This window comes from Taudactylus pleione, unplaced genomic scaffold, assembly GCF_031769625.1.
Source record: "Taudactylus pleione unplaced genomic scaffold, aTauple2 ptg000065l, whole genome shotgun sequence".
NCBI lineage: Eukaryota > Metazoa > Chordata > Amphibia > Anura > Myobatrachidae > Taudactylus > Taudactylus pleione.
Window position 1 is genome coordinate 2,296,709 of NW_028284467.1, and position 19,556 is coordinate 2,316,264.

Genomic DNA, 19,556 nt, shown 5'->3' on the forward strand with positions numbered 1-19,556 from the left:
CTGGCCAACCTTGCTTTGGGGCATCGACAAGGACCAAAAATGAAACTGTGCCTTAAGAATTTAAATTGACCGTACGTCTAGCACTCGATGTACAGACGACATCCAAAAGACCCAAGGATGTAGAGCTAGATGAAGAGGACGCCCCCGGAAAAGTAAGGAGAACAATATCCTGGTTTAAAATGGAATTCAGAAACTACCTTCGGTAGAAAAAAAGGCTTAGTCTGAAACAACACCCTGTCGGAATGAAAAATTATGAAGGGGGGCCTACAAAATGAGGCAGCCATTTCAAAGATGCATCTAGCGGACGCTTCAGTGTAAGATACCATACCTCCACGGTCTCAAGAGCTTTAAAGGTGTCCCTTTAAAGGGCTTCCAACACCTCTGCCCCTCTGAAGGAGGTCTGAACCACTGGAATGGTGGACAAGTGTTTCTGAAAAAGAACTGGGAGCAGAAACTTTGATAGAAGAAAGGCAAAGGCCCCGAGTCAGGCCAGCCTGACACAAGGACAAAAGACACAGTAGACTAAAGAGAGCCGCCAAGAGACCCTGACGCTTGCACCATAAAATGCAAAGCCTCCAGATACAATAATATATATTCTGAAAGTGAACAGCTTAGGAGTTCGAATCATGGTCTGTACAACCTGTCAGGAAAACCTGTGGCCCTCAAAATCTGGGTCTCAAGAACCATGCCGTCAAACCCAGATGAGACAAATCTGGGTGTAGACAAGTGCCTTTATGCAGTAGGTCTTTTCGGAGAAGATTGCGGTAAGGAACCTCGACCAACATTCCCCGAAGGAGAGCGTACTACAGCCAAGGCGGCTAGTCTGGAGCTACAAGAATGACTGGAAGACCTTCCTGTCGCACAGGTTGAAATACCCTGGCTATCATCGACAGTGGTGAAAAAGGTACCCCAAGTGGATGGACCAAGGGAGCCATTATGGTGTTCACTGAGACTGCCTTGAGTGTGCTCCGTACACGGGAAGCTTCTTGATCAACTGAGAGGCCATCTATGTCGGGCACCCCCTACCAATCCAAAATAATTTGAAAGACCTCCTGATAAATTGCCTTTGATCAGGATGGACGATCTGGAGACTGAGGAAGTCTGTCTCAGCAATGTGCTGGCCGAGATGGCATAAACCCACCCCGGGAATATGGATAGCCGAGATGGCAGAAACCCAGCACTCCACCCAAAGTTTGATTTGTGGTATTGCCAGAAGACTCCTTGTTGCTGCCTGTTTTTGTGAGCCACAGCAGTGGCACTGTCTGAATGTATCTGAACAGGTTTTCCTTGTAATATCTGTTGAGCTTGGAGCATGGCATTTCTGACCACCCTCAACTCCAGAATGTTGATGGAGAGGGTGGATTTTGTGTTGGACCAAAGACCCTGAAGATGCAGGCCTAGAGTGACAGTGCCCCAACCTGTCAGGCTGGAATCTGTTGAGATCAGTACTCAATCCCAAACTGAGAAAGAGGACCCCTTGGATAGGTTTGGGGTATGAAGCCACCACAGAAGAGTTGCCTGTTTTGATGGGATCCCGTCCTGGACCAATGGTGTTAGATATGACTCTGTAGAGGCCGGGCATTAAATCTGGAAAATGGTCCTACTTCAAAAGAAAGCTACCATCTTTCCCAGGAGTTGCATACACATGGAGAAGAGAGACTTGAGGCAGCTGCAACCTCACTAAAGACTGGAGGTCCTGAATTTTCTGAGGAGGGAGAAAAACCTTCAGACAGTGATTGTCAAATAAGAGGCCCAAGAAGACCATCATTTGTGAAGGAATGAGGTCTGACTTGAGGTAATTCAGGATCCAACAGTGAGCCTCCAAGGTGTCCATGACTACCTGCAGATGCTGGAGCAGCAAGAATCTGGTGCTGAATGGAGCCAGACAGAATCTGGAATTTGAGTAAGGAGACCCATACCATCTGGGATTGGGGTCCCCTGATCATCATTCGGTCTGCTTCTTTGCTGGCTTGGGTTCAGAACAGCGAGAACCTGTTGAACCACGGGCCCTGAAAGGCTCTTCTTCGGGAGTAACCAGACATACCTTTGAAAGACTGGGATCTGCCCCTACCAGTAAATTGAAAGGAATGAAAATGAGGAGTCTGTGCCCTAGGATTTGAGAATGGGACATAAGGGCTCTTGCACACTCTTGGTCAGTTCAGGGCCGAACAGAAATTCTCTTACAAAGGGAACCACCAAATAGACAGTCTAGTGGAAACTGCCAAGGAAGAGATACGAGACTGACGAGAAGCCGCGTCCAGAGACGCAACTCCAATATAAACAGAAGCCTCCCTGATCTGATCAACCAAGATGCCAGGATTCTATTGCCTTGTTGACCCAGGCAATAGCTAAAATAGGACAAAGAGAAGCGCCAGCAAAAACAAACAGATTTAAGCATAGCCTCAGTCTTTCTATCGGTCTGATCCTTCAAGGTAACTGCCTGGACCGTAGGAATGACTGTGGCTTTGGACAATCTGGCTATTGAAGCATCTACAGGGTAGGACTTTTCAAACTGTGGTGTCAGCAAAGGGATAAGAGTACCTGAATATCCTAGGAACCTGTAAACTTTCTATCAGGTTTAAGCCATGCCTCCTTCAAGATATCAAAATAGTCACAAAGGCTGGAAAAGTAGATAAGAGTTTCACATTAAGATGGGTACACACCAGCGTTACCCAGTCAGCTGCCTGCAGCCCCATACACACTGTGCTAGACATAGCTCAGTGTGTACAAGCTTATAAGGGAATGTCCAATATAGGTAGGTAACTCTGACCTGGAGATATCTTTATAATGCAATGCAGGCAAGGAACACTGCCTGCTTGCTATGCACCTAACTTATCCTTCAAATTGGCAACATCCTATCAGCGCACTCACTCCTGCACCAGATCTACCTTGTTTGACCAGCCCAATTAGTGGAAACAGGGAGCGGTAAGGACTTGGAGAAGATTATATCCCCCTTTGCCATTATATAAAGGATCTGCACCTGCACTTTTTCCCAAGTTTGGGCTATGTAAGGCGGACTACAGCGGTGTATTGAATGTTATAAGGAGCTCACAAAAGGACTTTCTTACATTTTAAATATTATCTCCAGTTTGGTGTTACCTTCCTATATTGGAGGCTTTATATACTGATATTCAATATATACAAGTTTTTCTGGTGTTAGATTTGAATTAGTACATATTTTATGTTTTTTACTTGGATTGTAATTTTTACCTATAAAAATTAGAGTTATAGTATAACATACCTCAGTTAACGCTTTTTCTTCGAGGTACATAGGGTCCACAGGATCTACCACCTTGGGGGTATGTAGTTGGAGTGTCCATTGCACCAAACAGCTTACAGCTTTGAAGCTCCCAGCATGCACAGGTCCTCTCAAATCCGGTCATACCGGCAGTGGAAGCGGACTGTGTATGGATAGACATGTCAGATCTGTCAACCAATGTCTCCTGGGCCAGGCAGGAGCTATTAGTATTATCCTGCCGCCCTCCTGATTGAACTTTCTAATGAGCCTTGGGAGGAGGGAGATTGGAGGAAACAGGTATGCCAACCTGAAGTCCCATCTCACCTCCAGAGCGACCACGAAGGCGGCTGAGGGGTCCCTTGTTCTGGACCCGTACCTGGGGACCTCGTGGTCGTGGCATGACGCCATGAGGTCTACGTCTGGTAGTCCCCACTTGTCCACCAGGAGTTGAAAGATGTCCGGATGAAGAGCCCATTCTCCGGCGTGTACGTGCTGACGACTTAGAAAGTCCGCTTTCCAGTTGCGGACTTCTGGGATGAATATTGCAGAGATTGCTGGAAGATGGCATTCTGCCCACATCAGAATGTTCGTCACTTCCCTCATGGCTGGCAGACTTAATGTGCCTCCTTGATGATTGATATAGGCCACCGCAGTCACGTTGTCGGACTGAATCTGGACGAATGTGTCGAATGTGGACACCATGGTGCCCAGCACCTGCATTGCCAAGTGAACCGATACTTCCTGCTTGCAAAGTAGACTGTGCACACCAGATTGTAGTGCTGCAATCTTGTCCTCTGGTAGAAGAATCCTCTGTCCCAGAGAGTCCAGCAGCGCCCCTAACTGCACCATCTGCTGAGTTGGAGAAAGTGAATACTTTTTCCAATTGATTATCCAGCCGTGCTCTTTTAGGCAGACAATGGTCATCTGGAGATGACAGTGTAACATCTCCTGAGATTGTGCTAATATCAGGAGGCTGTCCAAATATGGCAATATCCTGACTCCTTATCGTCTGAGATAAGCCGTCATGACTGCCATTATCTTGGTAAATACTCGAGGGGCTGTGGCCAGCCCGAAGGGTAGAGCCTGAAATTGGTAATGTTGCTGATCTACCGCCATTCTCAGAAATCCTTGGTGAGATTGTGCAATAGGAACATGCAGATAAGCATCCTGTATGTACAGGGAGACCATTAACTCTTCAGGCTCCATTGCCAGCATATTTGACAGTAGGGTTTCCATAGGGAATTTGGGCACATGGATGAATCTGTTGAGAGACTTCAGATTCAGGATAGGGTGCGATGTGACCCATTTGGTTAAATTTGAATAATAACCCTTTCCCTGTTGTGTCACAGGAACGGGGTTTATGACTCCCAACCTCAGGAGGGCCCCAATAGCCTTCTGGAAGGCCAAAGATCTGACTGGGTCTACCGGAAGGGTTGTACCAACAAACCTCTGAGGAGGATGCCTCAGGAAAGTGATGGCGTAACCATGAGAGACCACTTCTCATACCCAGGCATCCGTAGTCGTCTGATGCCAGGCATGAGAAACCTGTAGAAGTTGGCCTCCCAAACCTGAGACCCCCCATGGGGTGGCCTGCCCCATAATGCAGTGGGCTTTTTGTCCGGCTTGGAAGCAGGACATCTGGTTGACCACTATTTCCTGGTCTGCGGTTTCCTGTGGGAATTATCCCATCTAGAGGAAGACTGTCCCTTTGCCCTACTCTGTGGGCGAAAGGACAGAGCTGACGACTGCCTATATTTAGGGGTAGTCGTAGACGGCAACTCAACAGATTTAGATGTCGCCAGAGAAGACACTGTCAGCCAGCTCTGATCCAAACAGTACCTTCCCGACAAAAGGGAAAGATTCCAGGGCCTTCTTGGACCCTGTATCCTCCTTCCAGGTTTTTAGCCAAAGTGTTTTCCGAGCCGCAACCGAAGTTGCCGATACCCTAGAAGCCAAGATACCTGCATCAAAGACCGCTTCGCACATATACATAGCTGCTTCTTGCATCTGCCTCAGATAAGACAGCTATTCTCTGGTAGCATTCGGCATGCTATCCTCCAGAGCCTTCGTCCGTTCTTCCATAGCTTTGGCTACCCAGGCTACAGCCATAGCTGATCTGGTAATAGCTCCAGATAATGAAAACACTGATTGTAAATAGTTACCAAGTTTTTTATCTGTAACCTCTTTAAATGAGGATGCTGCAGGAATAGGTAATGCAGAGCTCTTGATCAATCTAGTTACACGAGCATCTACCGACGGAGAAACTTCTCATTTGTTACACTCACCAAGTGCAAATGGCATCGAGAGGTTAAATTCCTTGTAACATGAAAATGCTTATTTGGAGTACACCATGCTTCAGACAAGAGATTCATCAGTTGTTCAGACTGAGGAAAATAATCTTTAGTCACCATCTGACGCCTAAAGACCGGAGTCTTAGATTTCGGCGGAACCTCCTCTTCCTCTATACTGAGGACAGATCTAACCGCTCTCACCAGAGAGGGGACATCCACAGAGGATTGATGGTTTTCTTCCATTGAGTAAGACCCCGAACTCGAGTAAGAGAGTGTGACAAGTCAGAATCCTGAGGCAACGTCTGAAGAGAAACTCTCTTATGCCCCTGCTTTACCGCCACTGGTCTATTCGCCTGCACCACCTGCTGAGGGGCTGTAAACGGCAGCATACTCTGACTAGAGTGAGCAGAAGAATGAAACCAACAGGGATTCATGGGGGACATAAATATAGAAAGATGCAAATGCTGTGGGTACCCCATAGCAGGAGGCAATATCGTGGCAGGAGCACAATATCGTGGCAGGAGCACGCGATGCTGCAGCCCTGTCCACCAAATACGACAAAACTTGAGACCAAGAGGCCACCCAGGGTGGTTCTTGTGCTGGTGCAGGTGTACAAGATAGAAAAGGTGGTTGTTTACAACAGACACTACACAACCCATCCTGTACAAAATCCTGCTCAGACCGGCCTGCAAAACAAGATTTACATGATTTCAGCACAGGACGCTCAGCCTTCTCTTCATTACCTTTAGACATAGCAATGTGTAACAGGTATAAGGTATACAGTATAAATGCAATGTGACTTTAAATGAAAAACCCCACACTGCTTCAAAGGGATGAGGAGAAACACAGTGACAGATATATCTGACAGTTTTGAAAACAAAAAGGCAGTATAAATACAGCAGCTAGCATCACCGTCACATACAATGCATAAATATAATCAAATGCTAATGAAAATGGACTCTATAGCCTACCAATACCCCTGAGGGGGCTGGTCAGTTGACTCAAGAGTTCTATATACCTAACCCAAGGTAGAGGTATACAGGGAGACAGACCTAACCTCTGAGACCAACAGCTTTCAGCAGCGCACCCAAGGTGGACTGTAAGCGTCTCACACACGAGGTGGTCAGAAGTAGCAAACCAGACGCGGGAATCCGTAACAACAAACTGCGTCTGGGTTGGGGGAGGAGCGGCCGGGGGAGTGCCTACCTCCCCTAAGCTGCGATTTTGATGGCACGGGTACGCTGGCCTCACAGTAGTAGATGCCCCTAGTGCGTCTACTATCCATCCCCGGCGACAGACGATATGGCCCCGGCCGCTTTAGTGAGGACACGTTAAACGAGACCTTCACCCACAGCTGCCTCCGATGCATCTCCTACGCCGGAGGCCTGGACTGCTTCGCGCATGATTCCCCACACGAGGAATCATCTTACTTGCCATCTCCGTGAATCCGATCGCAGTCCGGACCCCAGGGATGCCACTAGCTGAGCCACGCTGAGGCCCACCGAGATCCCCAGGGCATATAGCGGTACTGGCGTTTCGGCATCGGTGGAGGTAGGAGTCGTCGCAGTGTATCGTATTCGCCGCCTAATACTGCTAAGCTCAGAAGTTCAAAAAACAAGGGTAAATCAAAAAAACTAAAAGCCTGGGACTGCCTAGGCAGTCCCGCTGTTAAAACGGTGTGTCTGGATACGCGCACCAAACAAAAAAACTGAATGCCTGTGGCTGGGGGCGGGGTATATAGGGAGGAGGACCTGTGCATGCTGGGAGCTTCAAAGCTGTAAGCTGTTTGGTGCAAAGGATCACTCCAACTACATATCCCCAAGGCAGATCCTGTGGACCCTGAAAAAGAAACACTTTTTTTATATAATTAAAATTCATTTTGGAATATATTGCGCTCTTTGTTGTTTAAAAACATTTTAGAGATATATTGGATTTAGAGTACTCCAGAGGTACTCAGTAGGAGCAGCAATTAATTATCTATTATATTAATTGAAATCACTGTTGCATCATTATAAGATGCATTTGATTATTTGAGCGTCTGAATCTAATTTTAGTTTATTTTCTATGGGATTGGGAGGTCGAGCCAAGAAATATTAAACAGCACATAAGTTGAGATCTCCAGATCCCAACCATTGCAGGAGCATTATAAGCCACTTATCAGCTAATGCTCCTACAAAGGTTGTGCATACACACCTACTGTATACAATCATTGGCCCGATCACCGGTTATCAGATGATTGGGACGAGGGTTGTATATGTGTGTACACAGCTTTATGCTTGAAGAAAGAAAGAAGAGCTAGCATCAGAAACTTCTGCTTCCTGAATATTTAGGTTCTGGCGGATTGCACAAATTAATTCCTGGACACCAATGTTGGCAGGTGCATCCTTTTCTCAGTTAGATGCATCTTGCCAATCAGGGTCCACAAGTTCACCCTCCTCTTGTGAGGAACCTATATCGCCAGTCAAACCAGCCTGAGCTTCAACAACCGCTTCTTGGTAGTTGCAGAGCTGGTGGATACTTAATTCTATCCATAGATGCAGAGACCTTGGAAATGCACATTCCAATGTCACGGGTCCATAAAGGTTCAGCTGAAGAATCAGATGAAAGCGAAGGTTCTGACTGGGCACAGAGGAAAGAGGTGGCACTCACTTCCAATTGGCAATCTACTCGCCTTGCGAGTTCTGCAATGGCTTGAGCCGTGGACTCAGCCTATTGCGGGATCACTGACTCGTCCGTTTACATCCTGACAGTTGGCCCAGGGGCTCCATGTCACAGACTGCACAAAGAGCCCCTGGCTCTGTGTGATCCTTTGAAAATTTTGCTCCACATTTGGAACATGTATAAAATAACGCAGAAGGACCCTGCTTCGCTCTGGAAGCTTTTTTCTGCCTTTCCTGCCATGTTGTTATGAGAATGACAGACCAAGAGAGAATAGCAATCTGTATAGAGAGTAAAGACAAAAGAAGGTACCTGCCTAAGTCTCTCAAAGAAAAGTACAGGAATTAGAAATGAGCAGTTCGGTTTTGGCTCGGTCAAGTTCGGATCTGAAAAGTGAATCTTATTGGTATCCATGTGTCACATATTTTGGATAGCCAATAAAATAAATCCAAACTTGTGCTAATTTTGGCAAAAAGAACAGAGTAGAACTGAACCGCTAATCTCTATGAGGACTAGGCAAAGTTAATAACATGCAAGCAAGTCAGAGTCCTTCCTAAATGTAAATTGTACAGGAATAGTAATACTTTAGAACCTGTATTACAGAAAAATGTATCCTGACCAGACTAAAATCTAAGTAAGAAACAGTAAAAAAAAAACATAGCAAAGAACAAAAATGTAGCTGCCAAATGTCTGAAAGAATAGTGCAGGAAATGGTCAATGAATTTCTGGAAACACTGCAAGGTCTGCTTTAACAAGTGTGAATTCTATAAAAGTACAGTACTCTAAACCAGGGGTCAGGGGAACTTTTTTACCTTTTACCCCAAAACATATTTAGATACGCAGACGTTACCCCCTTGATTTGAAAGGAAGGAAATCATATAGTAGTGCCACCATATAATGCCCCTGTAGTAGTGCACCCTTAGTTATGCCCCTGTAGTAGTGACCCCATATAATGCCCCTGTAGTAGTGCCCAATATAATGTCCCTGTAATAGTGCCCCCATATAATGTCCCTGTAATAGTGCCCCCATATAATGCCCCTGTAGTGCCGCTTGTACAAAAAAAAACCCCAAAAAACTTACCTTAATCTCCACTCCTGCATCCGCCGCCGTCCTGTCCGCCCGGTTGCTCCTCGGAAGAGAACTCCAGCCTCCGGCTAACGCAGCGCTGCAGGGAAGGAGCTGGGCGCACGCTGGTAATAACATCTCAGCGGGTGTCCGGCTTAGAGCCTCCCTGCGGCACAGCCGGGCATGCATATGAATCATTCTATATTATAGAATGATTCATATGCATGCCCGGCTGTCCGTCCATTACCCCCAGGAACTTCATTTTTACCCCATGTGGGGTAATTTACCCCTGTTCCCTGACCACTGCTCTAAACTATAACTTGGTAACCAGAATCTACCTATAATCATCGGGTAGGGTTATCAAATTAACTATGTACAGTCTATAATTCCTACATAAACCAGTAAGCAGAGAGAATCTATGTAGCTGCAGGCAATATTGAGCTATAATGAGCCAAGACCTTTAGAAATTGTCCCCATGATGGCTGCTGATACTTGCAGCCTTGTGCCACTCTATGGAAGATGGTGCCTCAGCATTCCGTTCTGCAGAAGAGCCCACCAAGGTGGGATAGGGAGGAGCGCCGCGCAGTCAATACCGCAGTGTCCCCCAGATCAGATGCAAGAGGAATAAACAAATTTTCTGACTGCAATGTAAATTTGGTTAAACATAACTGAACAATCGTTCCTTTGGATGCAGGCCAACCCCTTTTTTAGATATCAAAAGATCACCAGAAGATTGTCTCATCAAGAAACAGAATGTTGGATTATTTTGATCAGTACCTGAATATTTGAGTGCTTTATTTGCTATATTGGATTATCCTTATTTTTATATGATCTGAACACACATAGGTCACATTGATTCAGATAATTGTACATGGTTCACAAACTTTCTAGTACCAGTGTATATCAATGAACAGCAGCATACCTGGAGCCATTCTGTTGTGCTGGTGGTATAACACTGTAGTAGACTGGCATCCCTCCAGTTGGCATGGTTCCCTGCACTGACTGGTTAGTGGGCACCAGTACAGATTGCTGATAGGACTGTGGCACAACTCCTTGTGATTCATTTCCCACTGGAACCTATGTCAAATGGGCAAAGTTCATCTTGGGCAAAAGTAAATGTAGCAGAAATCTCAATTACATCTTCAGAGGTTCATCAATAAACTGGAGGCAATTAAACACAGCAAAACAAACATACATCTGCACCATTAATCTTATTTTCTTTGTATTCATGAGATAAGAAATTTATTTTTTCTAGATAGTGGCCTGTACACTTCTGATGCTAATTGCATTTTTAAATAGAACTTGCATGTAAGTAATCAAAAATACGCATCATGTGTACTTATGTTCAAATTGAGTTTTAAGGAGAGCATACGTTTCCAGTGGACGCCATTTTGCACAACAATTTTTTTACTAATCTAGGGTTGAAAGAAATATCCCTATTTTAGAGAGCTGTAGTTTCTCCTTCATTGATAACAATGGCTTGTTACCCTATACTGTGCTACAAAGAAGAAGGAAGGTATGCTTGCAGTAATTGCTGAAAGAGTTGTCTACCGATCAGTAACAAGGAAAAGTACAATGGACACTAGTTGTAATAATAATGTAATTCATAGAACAAGCCTGATTAAGACACTTTATGAATAAAACACCCAATAAAAGTGAATTCAAACTAAAGATGATTCTGCTGGTCTTAGGCGGTCATCATGCTGTGAGTATTCCAATGAGAGCTAGGCTACATGCGTGGTTTTTAGTTCTTCATTTTGAAAGATTAGAGTCAAAGCCTTGCTTGTTTTGTAAACAATTATTTTAAACGAACTGGACTGGACAAGACATGTTCACTCCTTCTCAATTTCCCAAGTGATTTTAGGCAATTCTGGTCAGGAAATAATCAGTTCTCTGCGGGTCATGTATCTAAAGAGATTTAGACGACTGAATCTCATTGACTTACAGTTTTTTCTTAAGTGACTTAATTATTATTATTATTATCCTTTATTTAATAAAATGTAGCAAATAAAATGTAGCCAATTTAATTTAATAAAATGTAGCCAATTTTTCCGATTGAGAGATCAAATTTTTAGTTAAAGCCGCACATCCACTAGGCAACTAGGGAAAGACAGTGAGATTACAACATTGTACTCGTACAATCGTTCCCCAACCCCTGCAGTGCCTACACTGAACAATTAGTCGTTCAGTGCAGGCACCTTCCCTCATCCCCGAACATGGCCAATCTGTCGTTATCTGCAGATTGACCGGCATGTTCGGGCGATGACTGATCTCGGAAACGACCCGTGGGAGCGTGCATCTATGGTTTTTCCGACATTATAGTGCACAATTAATCGTACAATCGCTCATTAATATCGCCTAGTGGATGTGCGCCAATATAAAACAAATCTACATTATTTTACCTGCTACTAGCATATTTAAGTAGCTAAGCAAATCTCATGAGTCAGATATCCTAAGTGTCTTAAACAAAAAAAAAAAAAATAATCACTTTTGGTGCCCACAACTTGTAGGCATTTGTATTGATAAAAAACATCATATTCCCTAGTTCCTAACACCTTAGTGGCTCCTACACGTCACTTACTGGCTTCCGCTTTCTATATTATTTGGATAGATACAGATGAGAATTGCGGAAGGGAAATCGGTGCCCATTACAGCAAAGTGTTTTAACATATCTGATTATCAGTATTTGTGAATTGTGTTTGTTGTGTGGTAAGGGTTAGAGGGGTCTCACTAGGGATGGAAAACTGTGTGGTTAAACCAGGATGACATGATCACACTCACTTGATATGAGGGGAGTGGAGTGTACTGCACCATCATACTCTGCATTTGACTTCCAACACTGGCTCTCTGGTTGTTGAGGATTGCTGAGCTTTGTGACTGCTGGACCCCCATCATACCCTGATAAGCAGGTGGCTGGTTGGAAATAATGGGCTGCATACCTGTGTATTTACAAGAATGAAATTATACATTACTGCAATTAGTGTAACTTTAGAATTGATTTAATACTATTCATTTTACAACATCATGTAACAAATGCAATGGTTAAACTTCTGGTACATCCTTTTCTCTGAATCCATTGGAGGACACTGGACTATGGGTATAGAGCCTCATTTAGTACATACGCAAATTCAGTGTGTTTTATGCCCTCCATCTTCTATATCCCCTTCCTGTAGAGCGCCACAGTACCGAACCAGAGAAACAAATACAATAGAGGGGGGGGAAAAAAAAAAACCCTTTAATTTTGGTAAACCTCCAACAAGGAATCAGAGCATAAATGGTTGGGCATTTCAAGAACCTTAATGGATTTAGAGAGAAGCATTTACCTCAAGTATAAAATCACTGCTTTCGCTTTCTTTCACTGGATGACATAGGACCATGGAGATATCCCCACAGCTGTTGGGTGGATATGCTCACAGTTGTGAAAGTATGAACCAAGGGCCATATCCGTGCCAAACACAGCTTCTCAGCTACCTGTGCCATAAAGCACACTAGGTGCTCATTCATCTGGTTAAAAAAAGCATTTGCATTGTATAGAAAAAGCTTCTTAATATAATGATTAAATCCATCTACCTAGTGACTGTCTGATGCAGTCCAACATCTTTTATATATGACATAATTCTATAAATGCCCTGACTGCATCCAATGAGTGAGGAGATTCCTCTTCCTTCATAGACTGATTTCAACCTAATGCCCAAATCACAATGTCCTGATTTAAGTGGAACATAGAAACCACCTTAGGTTGACAAGATGGATTCAATCAGAGAACAGCCCTATCCTCATGGAAAAAGAAATAGGGAGGCTAGTAAGACAGAGGCTCAAACGAAGACAACCAGGGGTAGGGGATAGGGAAGAAGAGAAGGACATGATGAGGCAGGGAAGTATGGCGGTGGAGGCAAGTTGAGAGGGGTATACTAGGTGCCGAAGGAAAAACAGGGCAATGAAGGAGAAAGTTATGAGCGTAGTGAAGAACAGAGAAAAAGTGAGGCTGCAAAGGTGGGGTAAGACAATAAATGCAAACGTAAAATGCCTAGAATGATAGAGGCGGGCTAGGCAGGCTGAAGGAGGCCACAAACTGTGGGCAAAAGAGTGGTGTACAGAGTGAGTGAGATATAGCAGGGTGTAAGTAAGCAGTGAGTGAGACAGGGCTGATGAATGAACTAAGGAGGAGATTAGGCATGGTAAGGTAGGCCAGGGGCAATAGATACAAACTGGAGAAGCAGGTTTGGGTATGTAACTAATTAGAGTTAGCAAGAAACAAGGAAGTTGATGCAGTGTTATAAATTAGTTTAAATAAAGATAAAAAAAAAAAGGATTACACAATCAGTAGTTTTATGCCTATATGCAAAGCTCAAGATGCGTTCCAGTCAGCAAAAGTAGCAATAGAATTTTGTTTACGCCAGGCAGACATCACACTTACCATTTGCTATGAGTCACCAATAAAACTTCTAGTAACGGAAAAACAAACCCCAAATTCGTGTACTCAAACAATTGCTTAAACACGCTCAAAACGTATAATGAAGTAACACCAATCATTATTGGTGGTGCATTTGCAGACAGTCAATCACAAGCAGATCACTAGTGTCAGCGACCATCATTATCAGGTACACAGACCTGCTGCTGACCACCATCATATAATAAGAGTTATGGTATAACATACCTCAGTTAACTCTTTCTTCGAGGTCCATAGGGTCCACAGGATCTACCTTGGGGGTATGTAGTTGGGGTAATCCATTGCACCAAACAGCTACAGCTTTCAAGCTCCCAGCATGCACAGGGCCTGCTCCCTTTGTACCCCACCTCCAGCCACAGGCTATATCCCCGCCTTTCCTGCCCTTCAGAAACAGGCAAGCATGTGTGGCACATATCTGTATGGCAGCTCTGTCAACTACAAGTCCCAGGGGGAGATGTATCAAACCTCAGACAGAAGCGGATTGGTTGCTTTGGGCAACTTCACCACTTTATATCTGTCATTTTACAAACTGATCAAGATAAAATGGGGAAGTTGCTTATATGAACCACTTCGCTTCTAGCTATCATTTATCCAAGATTTGATCTCAAAGAAGCACCAGCCGCTACATAGATTTAGGAATGGTCTGAAATGTTTATCAGTACCATCCAAAGCTGTGGTACTCAAGTCTGTGACAGTTGTGGTCTTTGACAGTCGCACTATAGGGACCATCACCTTTAGGTGGAATTTGCAATTTACCCAATTCCTGTTTTGTAAGAGGTAAAGGGACTATAATCCACGTGTAACCTGAAACCTCTGTTCAGGTTTAGTCCATGCTGCAGAGAAAGGTTTCCAGTTGAAGGCAGCGATAAATGCAAGTGACTTTTCTTCCTTTTAAACAGAATTCAGTCATGTCCCATGACTACATGCTATGCTAAATCATCCACCACAAATTGTCTAGGAGAGACCTCACCATATGAGGAAACCCCAAAGTCTGACTCTTCCACTACCTCGCCTTCTTCAGGAGAGTAGCACTCAGTCAGAAACTACCCAGGACTGGGATAACACAGAACTGTGACCTCTCCTAGACATATCTGGAGAGGAGTTCTCAAGAATCCTCCCTATCCAAGGAAACCATTACAAGACTTTGCCAGGCACTGCATTTAAACGGATTCATCTAGAGCAGTCACCAAGGGACATTCCAGAGAGTTCACACTGATACATGGGGTCAATTGTTGAAGTTTTCAGCAAGAGAGGTAGGAGGACGGTTCCCTTTGCATAATATCAGGGGACAAACATCAAACTGCACCATGGATTTTGCCAGTTCAGTGGCCACACCCCCAGACATGAGTGACAGTCAACCCCCCAGGCCACTCATAAGGCATCCATTCATGACAGCCCACTGGGCAACTTAAAATTGCATTTCCCCATCTACTGTTCCCAGGATAGAGGAGTCACTTGCCTTGCCATTCCCCGGTATATGTGGTCTGGAATGACTGCATCTGACCGATGGTGCAGTGATAGAAAATAGCCAGAAGCCCACATTGGTCCAACATCCCTCCAGTTTATGAATGTGACTTTTTTTCTCTCTTAACACTGCGTCAGGCGCAGTGGGCAGGACAGGCGCCACAAAGCTGTGGCGCCTGCCCCTCCTAGTACCTTCCTATCTCTAGGTGCTGTTTGAAACCCCCCCAGTCAGTTTTCCCGCCACCTGTGTGGAGTGCAGTAGTGACCTTCCTGGCCTCTCAGGCTCATTGTGCCCGAACTTGTCCGACTATTGAAGGTACGTATTTCTTTTTATTTTCTCACAATTTCGTGTATTTTGCTCATTTTATGAATGAAAATTACAAAGGTTGTGGGTATTTTGCGGAAATATGTAGGTTTGCCCAGGGTGGCCTCTTAGGCATACTGCGACTCTTAAAATTAGTATTTTTTGTTTTACTTGCTTTAAAGTTAATAAATGTGGTTTTGTGAATCAGATTTCCATACATTCTCTCTTTGTACATCCTAATGAAGGTCACTGATCACTTTAAGAACGTTAGAATTGAGTTAATTAGGTGCTAATAACGATTTTATAACAGGCGCACTGAGCCCGAACCTGGGAATCCCGGAGGTGCGCCTGATGCAGGGTTAAAAGCTGTATTATTACTCAGTGGGAAAGAACACACACTAATGTATTCAGAAAAGATGCACAGAGTATCTTACCAGGTTGCTGAGGCGGCTGGGTGACCTGTTGATTGCGCTGCGAATTGTAGGCCGCTGGGTGCGTGAGAGGTCGGTATTGCTGGCTGGAGCTTGGGTACTGCCCCGTGGGGTAATACGAAACCTGAATCTGGAGAAAGAAAAATGTAAAATATTTTCTGAATACAAAAACGTTTATGCCATCCATTTTTTTTCTTTATAACTTATGTAACTGCATAGAAAAAAGCAACAAAACAAAAAGATTAGACAATACTGAATGTCCAAAGGATTATATATTTTTTATTGACATAAAATATAAAAAAATACTTGCCTATAAATTATCTTGAAAAAAAACATTGATTATTTCAAATGTATTTCTATATTGTAGAAAACATTGATGCAATATAAATTCTATAATGTGAACTACAACAATACTGTAAATTAGAAACATATATAATTAGTGATTCTTTGATAAACATTTGGAATGGCAAATACATTTTTCACCTCACTCAAATCTTTGAGGCTGCTGTGTCAAATTCTCTTACCATTAAAGTGTACCCATCAGCCCTACAAAGTGGATGGAGATACTGTAGTTCGTTATCTGAACCAATATTTACGAGACCGCAGCCTAAATATGATCTAGGAATCAGTGTCATTGTTACAGTTTTGTTAATTCATACAGACATCTGTCTAAATTGTAACATAAGCTTTCCATAGTAAGCTGGTTAAACAGAAATTAAATACAATGGCCTCTCCCTATCCTGCTACCCAAGCTCCACAGCAGTACCTTAAAATGTTGTAATGTTCTAATTCTATTGTATGCTCCGCTCTTAATAGTGCCACTCATCCACTATGTCGTCAGTTTTGTTCTATGCTCACATTGGATATTATGCCTATAAATACTAAACTGCTTTCCAATAAATAAGGATGATATCGGTACGGTATAAATATGGAGCACTAACATAATAAAAGATGCATTCACTCTACCCTATTGTGCTTCTCCCTACTGTAATTTAATTTATCTCTTACTCCCCGCTAGGGCAACTAACACTCGGCTGCTTATGTGGGCGTAACGGTCGCTAATATAGTAATGTTTATTATACATGTCCATCTCCTGCTTTGTATTGTAAGTCACTGGTTACTTATTTGTTTATGCACTTTGTAAGGTGCTGCGGAACACTTGTGGCGCCATATAAATAAATGATGATAATAATAATAATAATAATAATAATAATAATAATTTACACAACTAGTCCAGAGCAGAAATTCAGAAGCAGTTCCCATGTTTGCCTGTAGAGGTCAGACTCTACATAGAACATAGCACAATAAGAAGTAGGACATTTATCGTCAACTTTTTTGTATGATGAAAAGAACACAGTGTATTACTTGTAACAGCTCATAAAATACTTTTAATATCTTTATGCAAGTCTAAAAGGAATTATCAAATGAATGTTTTGTATCTAATTCCTACTATCTACTAAAGGTCTTGCTAGTGTCATTAATACATACTTGCTGTGGAGTCTGCATGAATCCCTGCGGTGTGATGACCTGCTGAGTGGGGGAAGGGTGCCCTGAGGAAGGGTAGCCAGTTGTGGGAATGGCTTGTCCCCCAGATGTCATGATGAAGCCTGCCTGCTGGGGATGCTGGGAAATAAGGGGCGACTGATAGATGGCAGTGGAAGGATCCGGGGCCTCAGATGAGCCCTGTCGACTAAGGGTCATCTGCCCGAAGTGACTGTTCAAGTCATCAGACTGCTATAAGGAAACATAAATGAGATTTTAGATTGTGATTGCATCATAAAGCAGAGTCAAAATCTATAGATCTAGAAATTAAATTATAATACACACACACACACACACACACACACACACACACACACACACACACACACACACACACACACACACACACACACACACACTTACCTATAACCCCACTCAGACTACATAAAATGGTGGTGGTGTGGTCTGGTATAGAACTTTCTAATTGTGCAATACAGATTTCATGCTGCACAAAGAACAGTATTACTGGCTGCAATATGCGGATTTCTTGGTAAAGAGAGCTATTATGTATTATTCATACAGCAACGTGAATAGAAAAGCCAGTGACCTGCTGAATGCTTACAAAACAAACAAGCAAGAACAGGATGATAAATGCCCAGCAATGTAATAAATATATCAGATGCTCTACAGAAACTTAAGGAGCAATACAGATCTAAGGCCCCGATTCCCCGCTCTGACAATCCATGAATTGGCTACCATTGATAATCGGGGAAATGTAAAATGTAGAAAATCCCTGACTAGCTGAAAATTTTAACACGTTGAATATTCTCCATTCCCCTACTCCACCAGAACGGGGAATTGCCAAGATAGCGGCAAGATGTATTGGCCCCTTTAGAGTAGTAAGAGAACAAAATATCACATATACAAGGTTTAGTAATAGATTTTTGTTAGCTCACTTGTAAGCTATGTCTATATGACTTTATCTATATCTATTTTTTGGATATCATAGGTATTTAAATAAGTAGATTTTCCTCACTTAGAACTTTTTTTTTTTTTTTTTTTTTAAATGCACTAAGGAAGAAAATATTTGGACATAGCAGCAAAGACAACTGAACAGAGGGCCTGATTCAGACCCGCTCGCGAGCGCTGAGTGCTCGCAAGCGGGTCGATGGTGCCCTAGTGCGCATGCGCACGACGGAGGGAGCTCCGTCGTGCGCATGCGCGAGACCCGGGGAAGCCATCGCTCCAGGTCTCGCACCAAAGGGGGCGTGCTGTCGATGTTGATTGACAGCATACCCCCCTTTGGTGGGCGTGCCGGGGGCGTGGATGACAGACGGAGGCGTTCCCATGGGAACGCCTACCGTCTGGGTCCGGCTCCAATGACATCACTAGTGATGTCAGTGGGAGTGATTTTGGCTCTGATAGAGCCAAAATCACTCCAGGGCTTGCGGTCACCGAGACCCTACCGCAGGGTCATCGCGACCATCATCATGGACGCTCGCATAAGCTGTGGGTGGTAACCCACAGCTATGCGAGCGTCCAAGAGGCCGCTAGAAGTTTAGGTAGGAGGGCCCTGATTCAGAGCGAGCGCTCTGGTCAGAGCATCCGGCTCTGAATCAGGCCCAGAGAGCACACAGACACCTTCTCCCTGGTCTGTAAAATCACAAACTAAACAAGAATGCCTTAATGTTGCTAAACACACAGAGTAATAGCCTTAAGGTGGCCATACGCGGCATGATATACGTGCCGATCCGACGGATCGGCACAATATAGGCGCTATATCGTGCAGTGTATGGTATGATATCGTGCTGCGCACTCCCGCGGGGTCAAACATCGCATCCCCAGGTCTTCCTGCAAAACCATCTGACCTGGGATGCGATGTACGATCCCATTCAAATAGTGGAGGGGGGAGCCGGCATATCGTGCGGATTGCCGGCAGTGACAGCACGATCCGTCTGCTGACAGATCGGCAGTCACACTACACGGTGCATTGCACAGTGTATGGCCAGCAATACACTAAAGAAACCATTAATTAGGCTTATTTACTGAGTACTAAAGTCTAGTAACCCATAGCAACCAAGTAATTCCCCAGTCTAGTATGTGAAATATACCTAACTGTTGCAGTGGCTAAAGCGATTTACCTCATAAAAATTATTATTGTATACATTTATCT

General features: G+C 43.9%; 1 protein-coding gene across 4 annotated transcripts in view; it reads right to left on the reverse strand.

The window, feature by feature from the left end:
- The window catches only part of R3HDM2 (R3H domain containing 2), a 142,150-nt gene that overhangs the window by 10,975 nt on the left and 111,619 nt on the right, over nt 1–19,556 (reverse strand). For all 4 annotated transcript variants that reach the window (XM_088465888.1, XM_088465890.1, XM_088465886.1 and 1 more), the window contains 4 exons: nt 17,390–17,635; nt 15,905–16,031; nt 12,034–12,191; nt 10,175–10,329 (listed from right to left, as the gene is read on the reverse strand). In XM_088465888.1, the coding sequence (XP_088322014.1) occupies nt 10,175–10,329; nt 12,034–12,191; nt 15,905–16,031; nt 17,390–17,635 (686 nt within the window). The remainder of the gene's footprint in view (nt 1–10,174; nt 10,330–12,033; nt 12,192–15,904; nt 16,032–17,389; nt 17,636–19,556) is intronic.